The following is a 21,286-nucleotide window of genomic DNA, read 5'->3' as shown; positions in this document are numbered from 1 at the left end:
CTCCCAGGGCTCACCATGGAGGCTTGGAGGGCAGGGCTGGAGAGAGTGGCTCCTGCAGGCTCTCCTTGGGCTCTGGTTCCCGGCGGGCACCCACCGTCTGCACCATTAGCTGGAACATGGACTTGTCCAGGCTCAGCCAGTCTGAGGGGAGCCTAGGGGATAGCAGCGGGGGCTCTGGCTCTGTCTGTGCCCTGGCTTAGATGAGGCTCCCCAACTCCCACTGTCTACACCATGGGCCGCCTCTCACCTGTTTGTGGGCCGGGCCTCCCGCTGAGACTTTCGGGACCCAAACAGGTGTCCCCACTTGATGCCCCCAGGTGAAGGCCCAGGGGCTCCTTCCTCACTTTCTGCTGGCGCGGCAGTGGGCCCCTCCCTTTCCCGACTGCGCCTCAGCTCAGCCAGCACAGAGTCAGGGGGGCTTCCCATCCAGAAGGGCCAGCCCCTGTCCCGGCCAAGGGTCTCCTCAGGGGCAGGGCAGGCCTCAGCTCCCTCCACTACTCCCTCTCGCGGGGGTGGCCCGCTGCCTCCTGCCCCTTTCTTTTTCTCACTGCTGCTATTGCTGCCACCACGGGGGAACCGAGACCCCTCAGTCGAGCCGTCGATGTAAACCTGGGAGCTCTGCATGAGCTGGTACCACCAGCCAGCCTGCCCCGCTCGGGCCCTGCCACGCCCCGAGCCCCCAGATGCCTCTGCCCCCTCTTCCATCTCCTCCTCGTCTTCTCCACCTTCTGGGGCACCGACACCCTTCACCCGCTCCCCGGGGGCTGCCCTGTCCACGTGTCCAGGGCCCTCCTGGCCCCGTGCCCGGGCCAACTGCAGCGTTGAGTGGGCGGACAGCAGCAGGTCCTGCGACACCCGCAGCAGCTCCTTGTGCTGCCGCTGCTGCTGCCCACTTTGCAGCAGCCGGTGCTGGAACAGTAAGTCGAGGCTGAAGGGCAGCAGGGCCAGCGGCTGTAGCAGCAGCAGCAGCTCTTCAAAGAGGCCAGGGCATACGGTATGTGCTGCACTCAGGAAGCCCCACGGCTGGTAGTGGGTCTGGATGATGTCTAGGGGAAAGAGAGGGACTGAGCCATACAGAGCAGCAGAGCCTGGCCTGAGGTGGGCCTCTGAAAGGCTACCCGGGCAGAGCCACTGCGCGTGCTGCACAGGTTGTGTACTGTGCCACTGAGCTGTACCACAGTGGAAACGGTGCCCCCTGAAGTCGTGCAGTGCGGCAACTCCACAACCGTAAGTGGTAGCCCCGAATTCAAAGGAGAGAGGCGTTGGGGTTCCTGGCCACCCTGACTTTCCGACTGCCTGTGTATCCTGCTGCCTGCAAGGCTCTAACACAAGTAGAAGCTGGGGGAGGACTTGGGTAGAAGCCCAAGTTTTGAGGATGAAAGCTTGTGTGGTTCCCCTCCCCACCTCAGCATCTGAAAAGACAGTCACACCTCCCTCTTTTGAACCTCCAAGGTCTGGCCTATGTTGAGTATGCAAGACAGGACAGGGTTCTGGATATTACCTTCGTGGTTATAGAGGTGATTAAACCAGAACTCCAGGGACCGGATGCTGTAGGGAGATAGGTGAAGAGAGGTGAGTCTTGTGTGGACATAGCCAGATGATAAGGTACAAAGGAGACAGGCACAAGGGTCAGACACGGGGCAGAGTACAGGTGAGCGTCTCCCTTCTATGGCAGGGATGCTATGTGTTCATTTCATGTAATATAGTCCTGGAAAGTCCGTGGGGATTATAAACATGTGATTCACAAGCCAATCACTTCCTCGTAGAATGGAGTTGACTTGCACAGGCTCCAGGAAGTCAGGGCAGCTACTGAGTGAGAGTACAGGGCCAAAGAGGATGACCTGGGCCCATACTTGAGTAAGAAGAATACTATGACATGGGTCCCAAGGGGGACTTGGGGGTCACACAGTATTTGGAAGCAGTGCTGGAATTGAGAGGGTCAGGGTTTACAGCATCCAGAGAAACTAAGGACCAGATTAACTTCCAAATAAGCCAGATGGTGGATTTGTAAAAACAGAAGACCATGTTGGTGTGAGTGCCCGAGGGTCATGGATGTGGTGAGAAACCAGTGACCAACTGAGCGGCTGTAGCCAGGTGGGGACAAAGGGAGCCCGGGCCCTGGCTGCAGATCTGCAGATCCCCCCTTTCTGTCTTAGTTCAGGGAGTGGCTTCCTCAGAGGCCACAGAGCCTGCCGGGGAGAAGGGCCGGTGGTTGGCAGGTCTGGCTGTACCACGCACTCACTTGAGCAGGCCGAGGATGAAGGCGTTGAAGCGCATGGTATGGCTGGTGAGCTCCGGGAACTGGCTGACTTTGTGGTAGAGGCTGTGCAGAGCCTTGGTGGATGGGCCTGGGAGGAAGCCAGAGCTGGAGGTCACATGCCTAATCTCTGGAACCCTAAATTCAGCCTGGGGCCCCCATTGTGACCCGGCACTTACCTAGCTGTGTGGAAGCCTCAACCACACTCCATGGCATGTTCTTCCGTTGCCCGATGATGACGTCTAACACAAAGGCCTTGAGTCCGTCCTCCAGCACAGCGCGGACCGCAGGGCACAAGTACTTCAGAACTAAGTGGCCTACATTGGGGCTCACAGAACTGTTCCCCAGCTTTGCCTGCAGATGCAGTAGGGAAGTACAGGAAGTCATTTGAAGCCTGACCTTGGTCCTCTCTGACTTAGTCAGTCCTCATGGTGCCTCTCTTGCGATCCCTGTCCCTAAGTACCAACTCTGGGTTCTAGATGCAAGACAGCAAGGGGAGGTGGTGGCACAGAATAGTGGAGGTCAGCAGTGTAGAGCTCAGCTCTCCAATTTCTTGCCTACCTTCACTCCAGGATCCCGGCTTGTTCCAAAATGGGCCACAATGAGGTCCACAGCAGTGTTAACAGCTTTCACCAGCCCTGTAAGTGAGAATTTGAAGTAATAGATTCCTGAGCAAGGCCCTGGGCAACTCAGCTGGGACTGAGCCCTCCGTGGGGAGAGGGACAGGTCTCCATACACACTCTCTTTGTCCCTGCACATGGGTCTCACCAAAGCACCAGGCCCCGGTCCTGTTTTAGCCCAGTCTCAAGCCCCTCCTGTTTTCATCTCCCACCTCAATGAGTCCATCGTCGAAACCCTTAGTGTCCTAACTTCTTTGTCCTCTTACTCTAATTCTGGATCAACCCAACTATCTATCTTCTCTACTCTGAGACACAAGGCTACTAGCTGCTGCTGGATGAAGTCCAGAGCCACTCACAGGTGACTGACTAGGGCACTCTCTGAGGTGTGCCACCCTCTGCTCTGCTCTCGAGTTGCCATGCCAAATCTTTACCCCTCTTTTCAAGCCCTTAGTTCTACTTCACACAGAAAACAGAGGCCAATGGTCATGAATTCCTACCGCTTCCTTCCCCATCCAAAAGACATACCTATATTATATCTCTCTTCCCTCCATCCTGCCTGGCCCCTCCTGCTCCCTTTCCATCTTGAAGGAAGATGGCTGTTCCCCTTCTTGCTCAAGGTCCTTCCCTCCTCCCTAAGTTCTGAGTCTCCCACTCTGCCTCTGCAAGGGACTTTAGTTTCATCTTTCTCTCTTTTCAAAGCTTCTTCCTTTCAGAATTGTGCTGTTTTCTTCCTGCCATCGCACTGAAACTGCTCTCTTAGTTCAGTGGTCCCTTATTTGCTAAGTAGAGTGGCTCCTTGTCAGTCCGTATCTTGCTAGGTGTTACCATCATGCTTACCCAAGCTGCTAGGCTCTAGAGTACTTGAACTCCCCCTGTTAGAGCGCATGGGCATTTATTTATGACCTGCAGGCTCCCTCACTATACTTAGCTCCCTGAGGGAAGAGACGGAAGCCTCATTCCTAAGCATCTGAGGAATGACCCTTGCACACTTGCACATACTCCCGGTACACAGCACACAGACTTCTTGCCCCAACGCCTGTTCTAATTCCTTCCTGGCTCTGAGAGTTCTAAGGCAGGGAAATGTTCTGGAGGGCCAGAGAGGAGGGCGACAGGCACAAACAGGTAGTAACAACAGAACTCCTGCCCTGAGCTCAGGGGAATATCTACCTTTTTTCTGAAGCACATCAATTGAAATGGCTTCTGAGTTGCCATCTGGGGACAGACAAAACTCAGCTGGAGGCTTCTCAGTCAAGGAAAAGGGGTCTTGGAAGTCAGGGCAGGTCAGTGGTAATGGCTTCACTACTTGACCTGGAAAGAAGAGAAAAATCAATCCAAGCAACTCCCTTCCCATGAGCTGCAGCTCAGTTCTGTTCCTCAAACTCTCTGAGACATGTTCCTTTGGGACTGACCCCTTCTCTAACCCTTCCCAGCTGTGGCAGAGCCTGCCCTCGGTGAACTGGGGACCTGGTCCACACACCATTCAGTCGGCAGTTCAGGTGGCCAGCAGTACTGAGGGAACCAGGGAACTCAAAGATGGGGTTCCTTCGGGCCAGACGAGCTTCCTGTGGCCTCCGGTCTAGGCTCCCTGACAAACCAGGTGGCCCTAGTGGGTTCTTCCTCCTGTATTCCCGCCACTTGAGTGCTTGAGGGGATAGGTGGTTGGCTGAAAGCAAAACGGATCAGAAGAGACAGGCAAGAGTTAGCAGGAGACGACATTTCATATCCATTCAGGGCCCACATAAAACAGGAGGGTTGGGAATGAGTGCACATTATCCATAGATGCTGAGGACAGAGATGCAAATGTTTTATCCTCTGACCCCAGGCTGGAGTATAAGAAACCATTCAAAGGGGAGGCTGAAGTTCTTGGGTCGGGGAGGGGGCCTTGAAGCTCATACCGTTACTGGGCCTGGAAGCCATGCTGCCCTCACCACCTCCCCGGGTGAGGTTCTCTGCTCGGCTGAGGCTAGATCTCCAGGAGCCCAGAGGAGGCAAGCTTCCTGTTTCATGGAGTCGGTATTCAGCCAAGGTCAGTGTCTTCTGATCCTCCTTCTGTGGCTGCTGGGAGGTGGTAGGCCGGACAGCAGGAGGACAGGAGAGGCTCCATGGGGGTGGGCTTTCTGTGGCCGTGACCTGCTCTGGAGGAGGGGAGCACGACGTGGAGGCAGAAGAGTCGATACTGGGCCCAAAGGGGCCAGCACTCCGGATGGGGGAGTAGCTGCCCAGGGGTGATGGCCGGGAGGTTTCTGGCTCAGGCCCAGCTTTCCTGGCACCTTGGTTGGTGGGCGCCTGTGAGTCTCCTGAAGGAGCTGAGGCTGGGACTTGAGCAGTGGGGACAGCCAGTGGGGCAGGCTGCTGTGCACGGCTGCAGCCTGAGAGGCTGTAGAGCTGGGAAAGGCTGTGGAGGGCCCGGGCCTTGGCCAACTGCTTGGGGAAGTGGTGCTGGAACACGAAGGGCTGGATGGGCAGCGTAGTGGGCCTCTGCTCCTTGCTGTATCGAAGGACTGGCCGGCTCTCAGCACCACCCCCTGTGGCAACAGGGATGGAGAAGGAATCAGATGGACAGACACTGAAACCCACATGAGAGGCAGCACAGAAACAGACAGGAGCTGACTGATGCTCATGGGCAAAGGGGAAGAGTTGGGCAGGACCTGGGTCACAGGAATTGAAGAGGGTAGGGGTAATCCAGTTTGTGGAAAGTGACACTGCTCCTCCCTTCTTCTGTAAAACTTCCTATTGTTTATATGATACGGAACTGTCTTGTACTCTTGGCTGTTCACCCATTCATTTTCTTGATTTCAAAGGTGGGTGTATCTTAAGGCTCAATTCTTACATCTCACTTTACATTCTCCCCTGCATTATTCAAATTTAGCCATTCATGCAGAGGACTCCTGAACCCGTAACTTTAGCCCCGGCCTTCCTTTTGATTTCTAGATCATTCTGCCCTAGGGTTATGTTTTCACTTACAATTTGCTATTTTAAAACGTTTTATCACTTTTCTCCTGATAACTTCCATTTCAGTCAGTGGCAGAACCACCATTTTCTGTTTCTAAGGCCTAAAGACTTGGAGTCTGCGTCACAGATTTTCAGGGTCAAGATGTTATTGACTTCAAGTTTTCGCTCCTCATCCCCTATCTCCACCCAAGCTGGCACATTTCATTCTTGCGCAAATCCAACCATAATAAACTATTGGGTTGTCGGAAAAGTCATGACGTATTTTTTCTGTTTTTTGTTTTAAAAATGCGTCATGACTTTTCCGACAACCCAATATTTCCTTACTTACAGCCAGAGTCAGCCTCCTGTCACCCCACCCCTCCACACCCCCACTCTTTTGTGATCCTGGCATTGGGGCCTCAGAGTCCACATCTGCTCCCGCTACACAGAGGTGTTCCACAAGACTGGCCCTCTCCTGTTCTTTCAGCCAACCTTCCAGTCACTGTCCCTCAAAACAAGGGGCTCAGAACTAAACACAAAACTATAGGACGCATGGGTTGTGCTTCTAATAAAACACTGTGCACACTGTAAACATCTGAATGAACACAAGGTGGCGCTATGAACGCCGCACCGTCTAAAACCCTGGGTGTGGCTCACTAGGACAACTCTGTGGCTCAACAACTCTGTAGGCAGGAATTATAAATATACCCTTACTTGACAGATGAGGATATTGGAAATTCGGAGAGATTGTCATTTGCCCAACGTCATACAACTAGGAAGTGGCAGAGCTAGAAGTCTGCCTAAGCCAGAGTTTGACTTTGGGGTTAATGTTCTCTTGACTACATTGTGAAACATAACGCTGTCAGGCTGGGTTTTCCTATCCCTCATCTTTTCCCTTTAATTTATTTCAGTGAGTCTTAAAGGGATGGTGACCACAACCCCATTAGTGAGGTGTTTCAGAATCACTCCCAGGGGACATTTTCAAATGATATCCTCCTGTCATCCCCAGTCAGTGCTTAGAGAGCAACCTTTGTCGTTCTCCCTCGCTCATGATGCTCCAGCCATACTTCCTTCTGTCTTTAAACATGTCAAGTTCATGAACGTCTCGGGGTCTTTTGCACCCGCTATTCTTCCTGCCTGATACTGTCTTATCATTCAGGCATCAGCTCAAATATCACCTCCTTAGTAAGACCTCTTCTGACCACCCCAACCCCCCTGGCAAGTACCATATTTCCCCATGTATAAGATGCACCCTTTTTAAAAAAATGTGCGGTCTAAAAACTGGGTGCGTCTTATACAGTGGTTGTAGATTTTTTTTTACTTGCATTTCCCACTTTTTTCGCACTTGTTTTTTGTGCTCATACAACCACTGTATAAGACGCCCCCAGTTTTTAGACCCCCGATTTTTCGAAAAAGGATGCGTCTTATACATGTGGAAATACAGTATGTCATTACCCTGTTTTATTTTCTTTTGAGCATTTTATCACCATCAGGAATTATCTTATTTATTTATTGTCTATTACTCCTTATAAGGGCTCCAGAAAAGCAGGTTTTAAAAACTGTTCATTGCTGTATCCCCAGTGCCTAGAAGACAGCCTGGTACACAGTAAGTACTGAATAAAGATTTGTTAAATGAATGAATCCCTACTGTCACCCTTGGTTCAGGCTAGCCTCACTGCATCCATAAATCAGCTTGCTTCCTAAAATACCTGTTTTGTTTTATCCCATGTGGCCACTACTTGCCACAGAATAAAGTCGCATCTTCTCAAGGTCTGGTAGGTACTCATACAGCTATAGATTAGGCTTCTTTCCACTCATGTTTCCACCCCTGCCATCCTCATGAACACTACTCTTCCCACCCCATTTCCATCTTTACGCACACTGTTCTTCCTGCTGGAAATGTCCTCTTCCTTTCCACTTACTTAAATATCAAATTGCAAGGTTGAGCTGACCCTAGCTATTATCAGGTTGTCAGAAAAGTCATGATGTATTTTTTCTATGTTTTTCATTGCAAAAATGCGTCATGACTTTTCCGACAACCCAAGAGATTAGACTCTCCTGACCCTAGCTTTCTTATTTACACCCGCTACATAAAGTATGTTTGAATTAGACTGTTTATTCCTACTCTTTTAAAAATCCTTCCTGCTAAGTTCCCAGGATAGGGTTTGAGGTAGAGGAATAAGATCAGGGAACAAGGGGGGGCCTACTGTGGGGAGTGGGTCTTAGTTCCACCCTCAGAGAATACGTTTTCTCACTTTTCTATGTGACAACTCTTAAGAAAACTGGAGCCAGGGACCACACTGGCCCAAGTCTGCCCTTCTGTAGGTGATATAACCCCAGTCCCTCCGTTCCTTTTTGAAATGGACTGCCCAGAGCTTCCAGGCGAGCACTGCCTGGCTCAGAGGAGTGGCGGACCATCAACTCCTCCCTTCTGGAGTCATTTTAACTTTTTGGAAGCCCTTCCAAACTGCTGACTCATTCTGACTTTGCAATCAATTAAACATCCCAAATCAACTCAAAAGTACAGCTCAACTATCAAACTTCACATTGGTCCCTGCTTTCTTAGTTCCTTCCAGATTCGGTAAGATCCTTCTGACTCTTGATTCTGCTGCTCAGGATCTCGGAGATCTCAGCTTCTCTTGCTCACAAGAATTGTCACTCATTTTTTGATTAAAAACGAGTTGTACAGGATCAAGAGAAGAACCCTGTGGTGGATCACTGGAGACTTATGGGCCAGGACAGCATTTCGGTGTGAAAAGTCTTATTTGACAGAAAAAACACTTTTCATGCCTCTCCTCCCATCTCTGACCAGGATTGTTCTTGCCCTCAGAATGCCAGCACAGCATCCCCTGTGTCTAGATACACCCACCAGACACTGCCATCTAAGAGGGAGTGGGTTCCTAAGGACTCTGGCCAACCCCTGCTGTTTCTGATCCCCCTCACCCCCCATCCCAAGGGTAGCTCCTCTGTGCACGTTTAGGAGTGTGATGTCTTCTGCTGGACTGTGATCCCCCTAACAGCAGCGATAAAGCCATTTATGGTTTTTCAGCCCCTTTCCTTTAAGAAGCCAAGAGACCCAACCTAAGGCCACAGCACAGAAAAGTCCCCTTTATCTCCTTTCCTCCTGCTTTGTTTCCCTCTTCCTTCCATACCGGCTGAGATCAGGCTTCCACCCTCACTGCTCCTGAATGTTGCTTTTGGGATTCTTCAGCCTTCATCTTGGGGATTTCTCTTTAGCACTCATTTGGTTGAACCTAATTCTTTTTGTAACTTTCTCCTCCTTTGGCTCTGTGACCTCACTCTCGCCTGGTTTTCCTTCCATTTTCCTGGCTAATTCTTCTTAGTCTCCTTTGAGGGTTGCTTTGCTCACCCTTAAATCATGGTGTCTCCAGGGCTCTGCCCTTGTTCCCTTTATAGCTCCACACATTCTCCCTGGATGCTCACATTCACTTCAACTACCACTTTTATTCTGATGACTCTCCCATCATGGTGGCCTCCTGACTTCCAAGGATACTTGCCAATCCACCTTCCACCCAGATAACCAGTGATATCTTTCTAAAATGCAAATCAAAACAGGCCAACAAAAAATGCCACTTCCCTGATTAAAGTCCTTCCATGGTTCCATCCACATCCCACTATGGCTATACCAGGTTACTTGCAGTTTCTGAAAAGCAGCAAGGTATTCTGTACCTTTGTGATTTTGTATAGACTGTTCTATGAACCTAGAATGTTCTTCTTACAAGTCTCCACAGAGCCAATTCCTACTTGTCTTTCTAGACTCTGCTTAAATATAAACTGTGTCAGCAGTCCCTCTCTGACATTTCAGTCTGATTTTGCAATCCCTCCCATAGACCATGTACTTGTACACCACCATCTCTGCATTTTCCTTCTCTATTTCCATCTGTGGTCAGAATTCCTTGAGGGCAGACACTGTCCCTTTCATCTCTCTGTCACCAGCACCCACTTAACATAGAGCCTTTATAAAATAATTACTTAAATGTAATAAAATAAATAGGGAAAGTGCTGGCCTAGGCGGCTTAAAGGTCAAGTAAGTGTGGGGTATCAGGCTCTTTGAAGAGTGGCTACAATCACTGATCAAAGAATGAAATTCACTGACACCCAGTGTGCTTTGCCTGTTGGACATATCCCTTAAGCTCTGCAAATTCCTAAATGTCCAAAACTGAACTCCCGCCTCGTCCCTTTTCCAGTAAATCTACTTCTGTGTTTGTAGTCCTTATTCATGTATTGTCCTCTTCCCAGTTATCCACTTAGAATCACGATCTTCTGAGTGCTTCCTTTCCCAGTACATCAATCTCTAAGTCCTGTTGATTTTATATCCTCAGTGCATTTTTTATCCTCTAACTCCCTTCTCTCCATTACAACTGTAGGACATGCCCTGGACTGGAAAGATGATTGATCTAGGCTGAGGAACCGCTGGTGGTATGGATGGGGTTGGCAGGGCCCTATCACAGAGGAAGCCATGCATACGTCCTGGTATTCGCCAGCCCCTAGGTTCCTTACCGTCAGCTCTAGCTCTTGCATCCCTCTGGGTATGGCTGTTGGCTGGGATCCCTGGGAGAGCAGGCCCCGGATCCATCAGCTGCGTCAGGGGGTCTTGCCCGGCAGCTCTGAGGCCAGCAGGTGGCATCTCACTGGACTGGGGGCCCTGACAGACCTGGGTGGACCAGGGCTCGAGGCCGACTAAGTCCATGCCTGGCCCCAAGGGCATGGGTGGTAGGCTATGGCTACAGTGAGTGCCCTCATCCCGTGGGCCCACCCTATCTTGTTGTGCTTCTTGGATGGGTGAGAACTCCTGGGAGGAGTCCCCAATGCTCACTCGAAGTGGGGGGGAGCCAGAGCCTGCAACTTTCTTCCGACCCTTGGCGAGCTCAGCAAAGGAGGTGACCCGCTTAGGTGGGGAGCTGGGTGCAGCCAGAGCTGTAGGGCCTTCACTCAGGCGCACTGGGCAACTCAACATGCGCTCCAGTGAGCCCAGGCGGGTAGGAGGGCTGCGTTCGAGGCTGCGGTCATAGCTTCGGGAGCGCTGACGTCCAGTGCTAAGGTTGGGAGGTGAAGTATTAGTGTACACTTGCCCTTCAATCACAGTGGGGCCCACGGGAGCTGCAGATTCCATGGAGGAACCCACTGCTTCTTGTCCCTCTGGCTGGACTTCTGGCTTCTGGAATAGATAATACTCAGAGGGCTGGCTAGAGCCAGGGTCTGGGCCAGAGCCGGGTGCAGGACTTATCTTGGTGTGTTCCTCAGAGCAGCTAGTGATGGAAGAGCCAGCTGGGCTTGGGGATGACTGGGAGGACAGGTCACAGGTGACAAGTTTATAGTAATTCTGTGTGGCCACAACAAGACGGGCCTGGCTCTGGAAACAGGCTGTGAGGTCAGCCACAGCTGGGCAGGGCTCACAGTGTGGGCGGTAGGAGTTGCAGTTGGCATCGAGCTCAGGAGATGAGGCATGAGGACAGCCATAGCTCCCTTCCCGTCCCCCACTGTCAGGGTGGTGGGACTCACAAGACATCTTAGACTCAGCTGGGGAGGGTTGCAGGTCCAGGTAGAAGGCGCCAGGGTCTGAGTGGCTGCAGAAAGAAGAGTCGCTACAAGACTGAGGGGCAGAGTTGAGGTTGGCACGGGAGTTGCCATGCATCTTGTTGTAGAGGGTGCTGAAGGTGACCAGCACGCCATCTGAGCTATTGCAGGAGGAGTCACTCACATAGCCCATGGACTGGTCAGCCGCCTCCGACTGACTGGATGTGCTACTGCAGTGGCAGTGCTGGGGTCCTGAGCTCGAGCATCCGGGGTTCCTTGGGGATTCATCTGAACTCAGCTTCCATTCCTGGTCAAAGGAAAAGCCGGAAGTATCACTGGCTCCACCCCCACTGCCACTCCCACCAGGTCCCCCACACTCATCCAGCTCCATGGTTTCTGCTTCCATCTCTGGCCGGCAGCAGTGGCCAGTGCTGCACTGCTGGGTATCCACGGCAGTCTCCGGCTCCTGTTCTTGCCCCTCCACCACTCCAGCCCGACTCTGTGTGGTCCCCCATGGCCTGCCCGCTCTGGGGCCAGGTGGTGGCAGCTGGAAAGAGGATAGATGGAAGGTGGGCTGGCCAGCCCCGTGCAGGTGGAAGGACTGCTGGGTGGCACTATCACCAATGCTGTCATCATATAGGTCACCAAGTCCCGGCTCAGCCACACCCTCCTGCAGCAAGAAGGGATTGTGTCGTTTAGGGACTCCAGGGCCTCTTCCATCTCGACCCCTGCTCTTGGTGCTGCCATCTGCAGAACGTGCAGCCCCTCCAGGAGCAGAGTGCAGACTGTTGTATAGCAGGGAGTCGGCTTGTCCTAGGTCTTGGTCAGGCTGGGTGAGGCCCAGCTCGGGTGGGCAGAAGGGATTGGGTCTCGTGCCCCCACTGCCTCCACTTGCCCCTCCACAGCACTGCCTGTCTGGGACTTGACAGTGCACCAGAGGGATGTGGTGGACGATGAGGGTCTCTCCGGTCAGCTTTGGGGGACTATCCATTCTGGAAAGTTCGAACAAGGGCATCAACAGCACCAGACACTGCCCCCGGAGCCCAGTGGGGCAGAACACATGTCATCAGGAGAGCTTGGCACCTAGAGAGAGAAGGAAAGAAAGGGAACCTAATGTCACCTCCCTGGAAGTTAGGGACATGCCCTTCCCCTATCATTTTCAGAGGGAGAAGAGCCCAAGGGGAGAAAAGGCTCAGAGTTAAGATGGAGTATCAGAGAAAAGATGCTCAACATTAATAGTTATCAGAGAAACAAAAACCACAATGAGACACAGTCCGACAGGACAGCGGGTATCCTGCCACAGGCCCAGCTCTTGAGCGCCCCCTTCATTTTAAGTTTGCCATGCATCCACTGTGACAAAAGGCCAGGCCCCTTTTAATGCCACATGTGAAGGTCTGGGGATCTCAGGGGCTGCACTTTCTCCTCTTTCAACAAGGACCCTGTTCTTAGGAATGAACAGTGACTAGTCCTGAGTAAAAGAAAAAGAGACTATGAATAGTGACATAGCTAAGAAAAAAGCATCTAGGATGTCTGAAGGGGTGCTAGGCACTGACAGGACACAGAGATGCCTTGGACACTTTGGACACAGGTACAGCACGCAAGTTCACATACGAAGACAAATCACGAATTGTATATCATGTCCTCATAGCAATAAGCTAAAATCTTGCAAGAAAAGTATTTTTAAGAATACTATGTCATTTGACCCCTATGTCATCTCAGACTCCTTTTCTACTCCTCTGAGCCCCAGAATACTTGTTTCTCTGATGGCTGAAGGCTGAGCTTCACTCTCCCTACTACTGTGTTGGAGCTTCTTGAATGCAGAGACCAAAGTGGGAATTACAGTGACTACAAGTATGGTTGATGCCAACCTCTTCCTTCTCAGTGGGGGTGGGGGTCTGTTTTTATCTCCTTTCCATCCCCCTAGCACAACATCACATAAGGCCTCACAAATATAAGAAGCATAATACATTCTTAATATTTGTCCAGCTCAGGGTACAGATCTTCTAAGTGTCCAAATTCTGCCCAGTTTTAGCCTAGGACTTTTGCTGGGGGGGAGGAGGGGTGAAGCGGGGGGGACTCTAGAAAGTCTTCTTTTCTCACTTGTACCTCTGACAGGCTAAGGTAAAGTTCTCTCTTGTTCAAGGTCTCCTGGCCCCAAGGACACAGGGCCCATTCCAAGCTTCTCTGGTCTCTTAGCTGAACCGTGGCAGAATGGCCTCCTCAAATTCTAGTCTCCTGTGCTATCCAGTTCAGGGCCCAGCAGCCTTCACTTGCTCAGACTCCTCATATCCAACTTTTCCAATTCATTCATTTCTCTTCCTTCCCTTTTTATTCCTGTTGTTTTTCATTTCACCCATCATGAGTCTAAATCCCCCATTGCCTAAGTTTTCCATCATTTCGTTGAACCCCTAATACCACCAATTTTAAAAAATTTAACTCATTTAGAGCATAGGACCATAGCTTTTCACGTGGAGTACAGTAAAGAGCTAGACAAATCGCATGCCCAAGGACATGAATTGGTAATGCATGAAAGAAAACATTCAAATGGCTAATAAATACATATGTGAGAGACATGGTATTAAAATATAATTACTTATGTTAAGTTAAAGTACAGTAAAATTAAAAAGCAAGTATTTACCATCTTGGTTCTTCCTTCCCTTTGTGAGAGGAAGGCTTCTTTGTTGGACTTCCAAGCCTTTGTGTGTTGTTTGGGTTAATGAGTAGATATGGAGAAAGGCAGAAACTAGAGAAGCTAAACTGAGCTACAAGATTAAGAGTTATAGAAGAAAACATGGAGATAAATCTTTGTTATCTTGGATTAGGCGATGGATAGTTTCTTAGATATGGTACCAAAAGCACAAGTGACAAATGAGAACACAGATAAGGTGAACTTCATAAAAACTAAAAACCTTTGTGCCTCCAAGGATAATATCAAGAAAGTGGAAACCCACAGAACAGGAGAAAATATTTGAAAATCATATATCGGATCAGAATATATAAAGAACTCTTACAATTCAACAATAAAAGATATATAACCCAATTAAAAACTATGCAAAGGACTTGAGTAGATATTTCTCTAAAGAAGAGATAGAAATGGTCAGTAAGCACAGGAAAAAATGTTCAACATCAATAGTTATCAGAGAAATAAAAACCACAATGAGACACCACTTTTCCCCCACTACAATGGCTAATAGACAGACAATAAAAGACAGACAGTAACAAATGTTGGCGAGAACATGGAGAATTAGAACCCTCAAATATTGCTGGAGGCCTTGTAAAATGGTGCAGCCACTTTGGAAAAACAGTCTGGCAGTTCTTCAAAACGTTAAACATAAAGTTACTATATGAGGCAGCAATTCTACTCATAGGTATATACCCAGGAGAAATGAAAACATATATTTACACAAAAGCTTATATATGAATATTCATAGTAGCATTATGCAAAGTAGCAAAAAAAGTGGGAACAATACAAATGTCCATCAACTGATGCATGAATAAACATAATGTGGTACATGTAACAGAATATTATTTAACACTAAGAGGAATAAAGTACTAATACATGCTACAATATGAACAAACCTCAAAATGCTAAGTGAAAGAAGCCAGTCATAAAAGGCTTCTTTGTATGATTCTGTATGAGTCCATTCACATGAAATGTCCAGAATAGGCAAATCAACAGAAACAGAATACAGATTAGTTGCTGCCAAGGACTGGGATACTAGGATGGGGAGTGACTGCAAATGGGTATGGAGATTCTTTATGCAAATGTTCTGAAATAAGACAATTGTGTGGTTACACAAATCTGTGAATAAAATCAAAACTACAGAATTTTATAGTATGCCATATCTCAATGTTATAAAAGGGTGAATTTTATGACATGTGAATTGTATCTCAACAAAGCTGTTATTTAAAACATTTTTTAAAACAGAAAAAACAAGATTAGGGTTTATGGAAAGAGGGAAGGAGAGGTGAGAAAGGGAACCAGTATGGAGCAATGGAGGATACTGGGCATTTGCAGAGATAAGGTGAGGACAAGAAAAGAGAGGAACAGCCAGCTGCCTTACAGTATGGCGCTCTGTAGAGTGAGATAAAGAGGCTTTGCATGAAGTTTTGCTATGAGGTACGGAAGATAATTTCCCCTTCATTCCTCCCATTTCTCCTATTCCTTTACCAAGAAAACTTTGGGCTCAAATTGGTATATACGCCACAAGGATAACAGAAAGTTGGAAACGGCCTGAAATTCCAACAATAATTTAAAAATATACAGAACAGACTATCATTAAAATAATGTTGTGTTAATATGGTTATTGACTTGGGAAAATGTTCACAAAATATTAAGTGAAATCGCAGATTATAAGCAGCATGTACAGTATGACACCATTTTTGTAAATAAATATGTCTACATCTGTCTTAGTCCATTCAGGCTGCTATGACAAAATACCTCAGACTGGGTGGCTTATAAACAGCAGAAATTTATTTCTCATAGTTCAGGATGTTAGGAAGCCTAAGATCAAGGTGCCAGCATGGTTCCGTTCTGGTGAAAGCCCTTTTCCTGGTACATAACTGGTGCCTTCTAGCTGTGTCCTCACAGGGTTTTGGGACAAGGGATCTCCCTGGAGCCTGTTTCAAAAGGGCACTAATCCCATTCATGAGGGCTCTGCCTTCATGACCTAATCTAATCACCTCCCAAAGGTCCCCACCTCTTACTATCATTACCTTTGGGGGTTAGGATTCAACATATGAACTTTGGGAGACACAAATGTTCAGACCATAGCATGGAAGTATGCGCGGAAGAACATTCAAAAGCATATACAACAAATGTTAATAGCTTTTATCTCTGTTGAGTGATTTTGGATTATTTTTAATTTTACTCTTTTTGTTTCATCTGTATTTTCTAATTTATATATATTAAATACCCATTATGCACATAGTTCAAATTTTTCTTTGAACACCACAGATGCTGTGGGTTTGTGGCTTGGGGAGGGGTCCTCCCCTTACACATGATACTAGGTTTCCCTAGGATTCAGGCCATAATCCAAGGTCTGGACTGAAAGGAGCATAGAGAACTTTCCTGTACATGTAACAGTAATTTTGGGACTATCTATGGGCTACAGTCATCACTTGATCTTCACTTCAATGAATACTTTCCCCCCTCCTTTTAAAGCACCATTTTCAAGAGGTACTCACAAGTATACACACATAAACAGTGGTTCTCAACCTTCCTAATGCCGCGACCCCTTAATACAGTTCCTCATGTTGTGGTGACCCCCAACCATAAAATTATTTTCGTTGCTACTCTATAACTGTAATTTTGCTACTGTTATGAATCGTAATGTAAATATCTTTTTGTTTTCCGATGGTCTTAGGCGACCCCTGTGAAAGGGTCATTCGACCCCCAAAGGGGTCGCGACCCACAGGTTGAGAACCGCTGCATAAGAATTTATGATTCTGGCCCACAAAACCATTACTGGGTCATACATGCATTCAAATGAAATATCATAGTGACACACAGAGTCTAGAAAGCTGATTCTCTAAACCAAGGATAAATAACAAATGGATATGGAAGGTGGTGGAGAACCTTTGGCTGGAGGGCTCTGATAGCTGTATTATAATGTTACCTTTACATATCTGTCCCCCAGACTGGAGTGCAGTTCCTTGAGGTCAGAAACTGTGATAATCAACTCCGTGTCCCTAGAACCCATACACAGTGCTTGGACCACAGCAGGTGCTTGGTTATTATTTGTTGACTCCTATTTTATCCATTTAAAAATTGACTTAGTCTTTTTTTTAAATTAAGTTTTAGGAGTTTTAAAAAAAATTTATTCTGGATAGAAGTCCTTTGTCAGACACATGTCTTAAGAATGTTTTCTCTCATCCTGTGGCTTTCCTATTTGTTTTCTTAATGGTGTTTTGGTTTTTTTTTTAAACTAATAAAAGTTTGTAATTTTATGAAGTCCTGCTTATCTTTTTTTTCTTTATGGTTAAAGCTTTCTGTGTCTTATCTAAGAAATCTTTGCCTAGCCCATGATCATAAAGAAAATTTCTTTTTTTTTTTTTCTTTTTTGCCTAAAGCTGTAGTTTTAGCATTTACATTTAGGTTGTATTGAATCGTATGTTAAGTATAAAGCTCTTTCACTGGTTGATTTCATTTTATTTTATATTTCTGTATCTCAGAGGTCTTATTCCTTTCCGATCTCCACACAGCCAAGGGACATGCCTGCCAATCATTCCTCCACAGACAACTCCAGCTCAGCCAGCTAAGGTGAAGTTCTGCAGGCATCTCATGAGATTTTGTATTCATGCTCTCCCCCATCCCCAAACGTTCACATTTTTTACAAAGCACTTTTTAATGTATGTCATCCCATTGATCCTCACGACAACTCACCAAAGCGTGCAGAGCCACTTTCATTTAAAAAAAAAATAAGGAAATCGACACCCAGAAAAATGAAATGACTTGCCCAAGGTCATCCAGTGAATAATGACAGAATTAAGCTGGGACTCAGGAATCTTAACTTCTGACCTTTTTTCTTGACCAGTTAAGAATGTAATGAGAATACATTGTACATGCGACTTGATTTCAAACACCACAGAGTACAAAGAGAGCATATCTATCTCTTTGACTTCCTTCCTGGGAGTGACTCGTTTGTTCTAATAACAAGACAAGTTAATACTGTGGCCCATGAGCTCTAGTAAAGGTGAACAGAAAACAATGAGCTGGAAGAGCTCTTTCCAGACTCTGACAGTTTGTCTTTGCCCACTTCTCTGGTCTCTGAACCATCTGTCCCTTTCAGATTTCTGCCCCACGCTCTAATAACACTCTTTAATTCCACTTCCGGCCCCAGTTCCCAGCCCTCATCTCCCTGTCCCATTCACAGTCCCCAGGGCCCTCCCCCTGTTCGTAGTTCACATCCCTCAAAGCTTCCTGGGAACTAACACCCTCCCACAACTTCTCAGTGTATTCCCCAACCACATAGTCGCACAATGTGGAACTACTGATTCCTATTAGCATATGTTTTTGAATCTTCCACCAAGGTGGTCAGTGGAAATGGGAATTTAAGGAACGCTATCTGCTCAGCAATAGGGTAACCCTGGGCAGGAAAATGTTCTAAACTCCAGAAGAAAGGTGTCCCCTGTCTTTGGCCATCCGTGTCTTTCTGCCAGTCACAGAACCCCTTCTCTTTTTCTTTTTGGCCACCTGAAGGAGGATGGGGACGACAGCGGTATTCAGTTGCTATTCTCTAGCAATCTGACCTTGACCTGAGGTCCGAGGAGGAGCCTCAGTAGGACTGATAACCTTTTTTCTGCCTGGGCCCTCTCTTAGGCAGGAATGAAGAAAAGAGAGCATGAGGTGGGTTCAGGATCATCAGCTTATGCTTAGGTCTTTTTCTGTTAGGTGTCTGTATAAGAAGACTGATTATAACACGTCAGGTGCCCCAGGCATTACTGTACTGCCCCCCTCTCCACATACTGTGGAGCCTCTTGGTCAACATTCTTTCTTACTCCATCCTCACCTAGAGCCTGACGGCTCCCATAGCACCAGGAGATACAGTACGTGTGTCTATGTGCATGTATGTATGTGTGCAGGGAAAGGATGAGCCCGCTGCTTCCAGCCTTTCCTCCTGAAAGCTGCGTGGATCCCTGCATTTCTCCACCATACCTTTACAGTAGCTTTAGGGATGCCTCCTCCCATTAAGCCTTTGTTTCTAGATCTGACCACCTCTACCCTGACCCACACTATAGCAGCTTCTTTAGAAATGCCCAGAAAGGGAGGAGGGACTCTTCTGCTTCTTGACAAAATAGCATTAGCCCAAACCTCTGCTTCTCCCCATCTCTGCACCACAGCCCAAAACGTATGCATGGATGAGCTTGTCTCATGTTTGCTCTCATGCTCACTCTCACTCTCTCCCTTTCGGAAAGACAAAGCCAACCCTCAGAAGCCAGGGCCCAAATGTGCTGATCCGTTATCCTAGCGTCCCTGCCCTGCCCCTCCCCCCAGCTCCGCTGAGCCATACCTCTGTAAGGAGCCTTGAGCTGAACCCGGAGGCTTCTGTTCCTTTTGCACTCCGACCAAGCTCTACCTTGACAGTTCCAGCTGAGGCACTGTTCCACGGGACCACACGGGGGAACTGGGCCAATTTCCTAAGATCTGATTTCTGCTAATACAATGGCATCGCTGCTAATGCAGGGAGGCTGCGCAATCCCAGCCCCAGTATCCTTGCTGCTGCGCGGCTGCCGCTGGTGATGCGGTGACGTTGCTGCTAAGGGAAGGGGGAAGGGAAAGGAGGAGCAGGCATGCCCACAGTACAGCCACTCTGCCTCCCTCCCTGTCAGTCCCCGTGGGCCTTCAGCCTAGGGGAAGCGGAGGGTAGAGAAAGGAGTCAGTCACCCAGGGCAGCCAGTGCTGGAAGACGAGAACTCTCAAGGCAGCAAAGGACATTAGGGAGAGTGCTGGACCTCGCTCCTCTCGTCCTTAGGAATCTCCAGGAAAAGTCTGGGCAGAGGCTTAGAGCTTCCGTCCTTCCTCGGCCCCTCCTCTTAGAGCTTAGCCAGAAACCTCTCCCTCCTCGTCTTGCCCATCCCCAATGACTCCTTGTTTTCCAGCTTTTTCCTTTTACTAGGAATACCAGACTAGACCCAGGGTGGAGTCTGCGGCCTGGGAAGGGCTCCTGAAGCCCCGATGGGAGGCTGCAGGGTCCCAGAGTAACACCAAGTTCTGTCCTTACGGAGGCACAGCCAGATGCAGCGCCAGCCCATCTAGCACTCGCCCATTCTTCTTCAGAGAAATGGGGTCTGTCTCAGAGAAAAGAGACTGGGCCATATGCTGGCTTCTCTACGCGGCATGGAGGTGAGCCTTAGGACCAAGTTGGCTGCAGGCCCCTTCCCCACAGGATCCAGTTCAGTTCCCTGGATCTGCTAATGTGGCTGGAGTAGAACATTCCCCTCTCACCTACATCAGTTTTTGATCAGTGCCAACTGGGGTCCAGTTGAATCTGTGGGGAGGCAGAATCCATTTGGGCAAGCCGAGGGGCCAGGAGGCCTATCTTCCTAGGGAAAGGAAGGCTACGGAAAGGAAGTAGGCTCCTCTAGGCTAGAAAAAAAATCTCGGTTCTGCCTGTAGACCTATAGAGCGCTCCACCCCTTTCCCTGTGATCCTCATAGGAAAAGTAAAGAAGCAGAAATGGTGTCACTGTACTTCCCTCTCCCCTAGCTGATACGGACCTCAAAGGGGTTTGGATCACAGCTGTAGGTAAGGGCAAAGTCAATGTCCACGACCAAGTGCTTGGAGTTCTACGTTATAGGAGCTCAGGGCTCAGGATCTTGGTCCCTGAAATGTCAGTGAGGCTAAGCCATGCATTGCACGAGAGAGCCACTACTTAGGAAATGTTTCCAGTTGCCTATAGAAGGTGGCAGCTCTCATATTTCCATAGCTTGGCTTACTTCAGTGCATCACAGACCACATCATCACCTACTTCCCATCCACTACTGCCCAAGATCTCTTGGGCTTCTGATGCAAGATCAAATTATTTTTTGGCTAGAAACAAAATACAAATATTGTCAACTGCCTTTTAATTAGTAGTCTTTTCACCTGCAATTTACCTTCTAGTACTGACAGATTCATCTCCCTAAAACACCTTCTTTCTTCAATATGTCACTCTCCTGCCCTTTTTAATGGTTTCTCATTACCCAGAGAATCAAGTTCAAACCCCTCATTTTGGCTTTCAAGGTCCTCCATCTTGCCTGTCTACTCCCTCTCTACCTAACCTTACTTCCCACTATGTAGTCCTTCAAATCTGTTTCATGAGCTCATTTCCACTCCACTGCCTTTTTTCAGATTCTCCTGCCTGATATACTTGGTTATGCTCAGAATTATCCAAAACCTACAAGGCCCAGGGCCGGTCGAGTGGCACAATAGTTAAGAACTGGCTTGGGATGCCAGAGG

The 21,286-nt window shown here is 48.4% G+C and overlaps 1 protein-coding gene across 7 annotated transcripts in view; it reads right to left on the bottom strand.

The window, feature by feature from the left end:
- Positions 1-21,286, bottom strand: part of RUSC2 (RUN and SH3 domain containing 2) — a 46,818-nt gene that overhangs the window by 763 nt on the left and 24,769 nt on the right. For 4 of the 7 annotated variants that reach the window (XM_019663297.1, XM_019663294.1, XM_019663292.1 and 1 more), the window contains 10 exons: positions 10,330-12,429; positions 4,773-5,402; positions 4,355-4,540; positions 4,045-4,185; positions 2,819-2,895; positions 2,437-2,611; positions 2,243-2,348; positions 1,502-1,548; positions 248-1,046; positions 15-152 (listed from right to left, as the gene is read on the bottom strand). In XM_019663297.1, the coding sequence (XP_019518842.1) occupies positions 15-152; positions 248-1,046; positions 1,502-1,548; positions 2,243-2,348; positions 2,437-2,611; positions 2,819-2,895; positions 4,045-4,185; positions 4,355-4,540; positions 4,773-5,402; positions 10,330-12,361 (4,331 nt within the window). In that variant the 5' untranslated portion in view covers positions 12,362-12,429. Of the gene's footprint in view, positions 1-14; positions 153-247; positions 1,047-1,501; positions 1,549-2,242; positions 2,349-2,436; positions 2,612-2,818; positions 2,896-4,044; positions 4,186-4,354; positions 4,541-4,772; positions 5,403-10,329; positions 12,430-13,984; positions 14,109-19,358; positions 19,892-21,286 lie in introns of those variants that run through there. The other 3 variants (XM_019663295.1, XM_019663298.1, XM_019663299.1) reach the window with 3 other exon arrangements.

This window comes from Hipposideros armiger, unplaced genomic scaffold (genome assembly GCF_001890085.2).
Source record: "Hipposideros armiger isolate ML-2016 unplaced genomic scaffold, ASM189008v1 scaffold_388, whole genome shotgun sequence".
Lineage (NCBI taxonomy): Eukaryota > Metazoa > Chordata > Mammalia > Chiroptera > Hipposideridae > Hipposideros > Hipposideros armiger.
The sequence above is the reverse complement of the archived record's forward strand: the minus strand, read 5'-3'. Positions and strand labels throughout refer to the sequence as shown.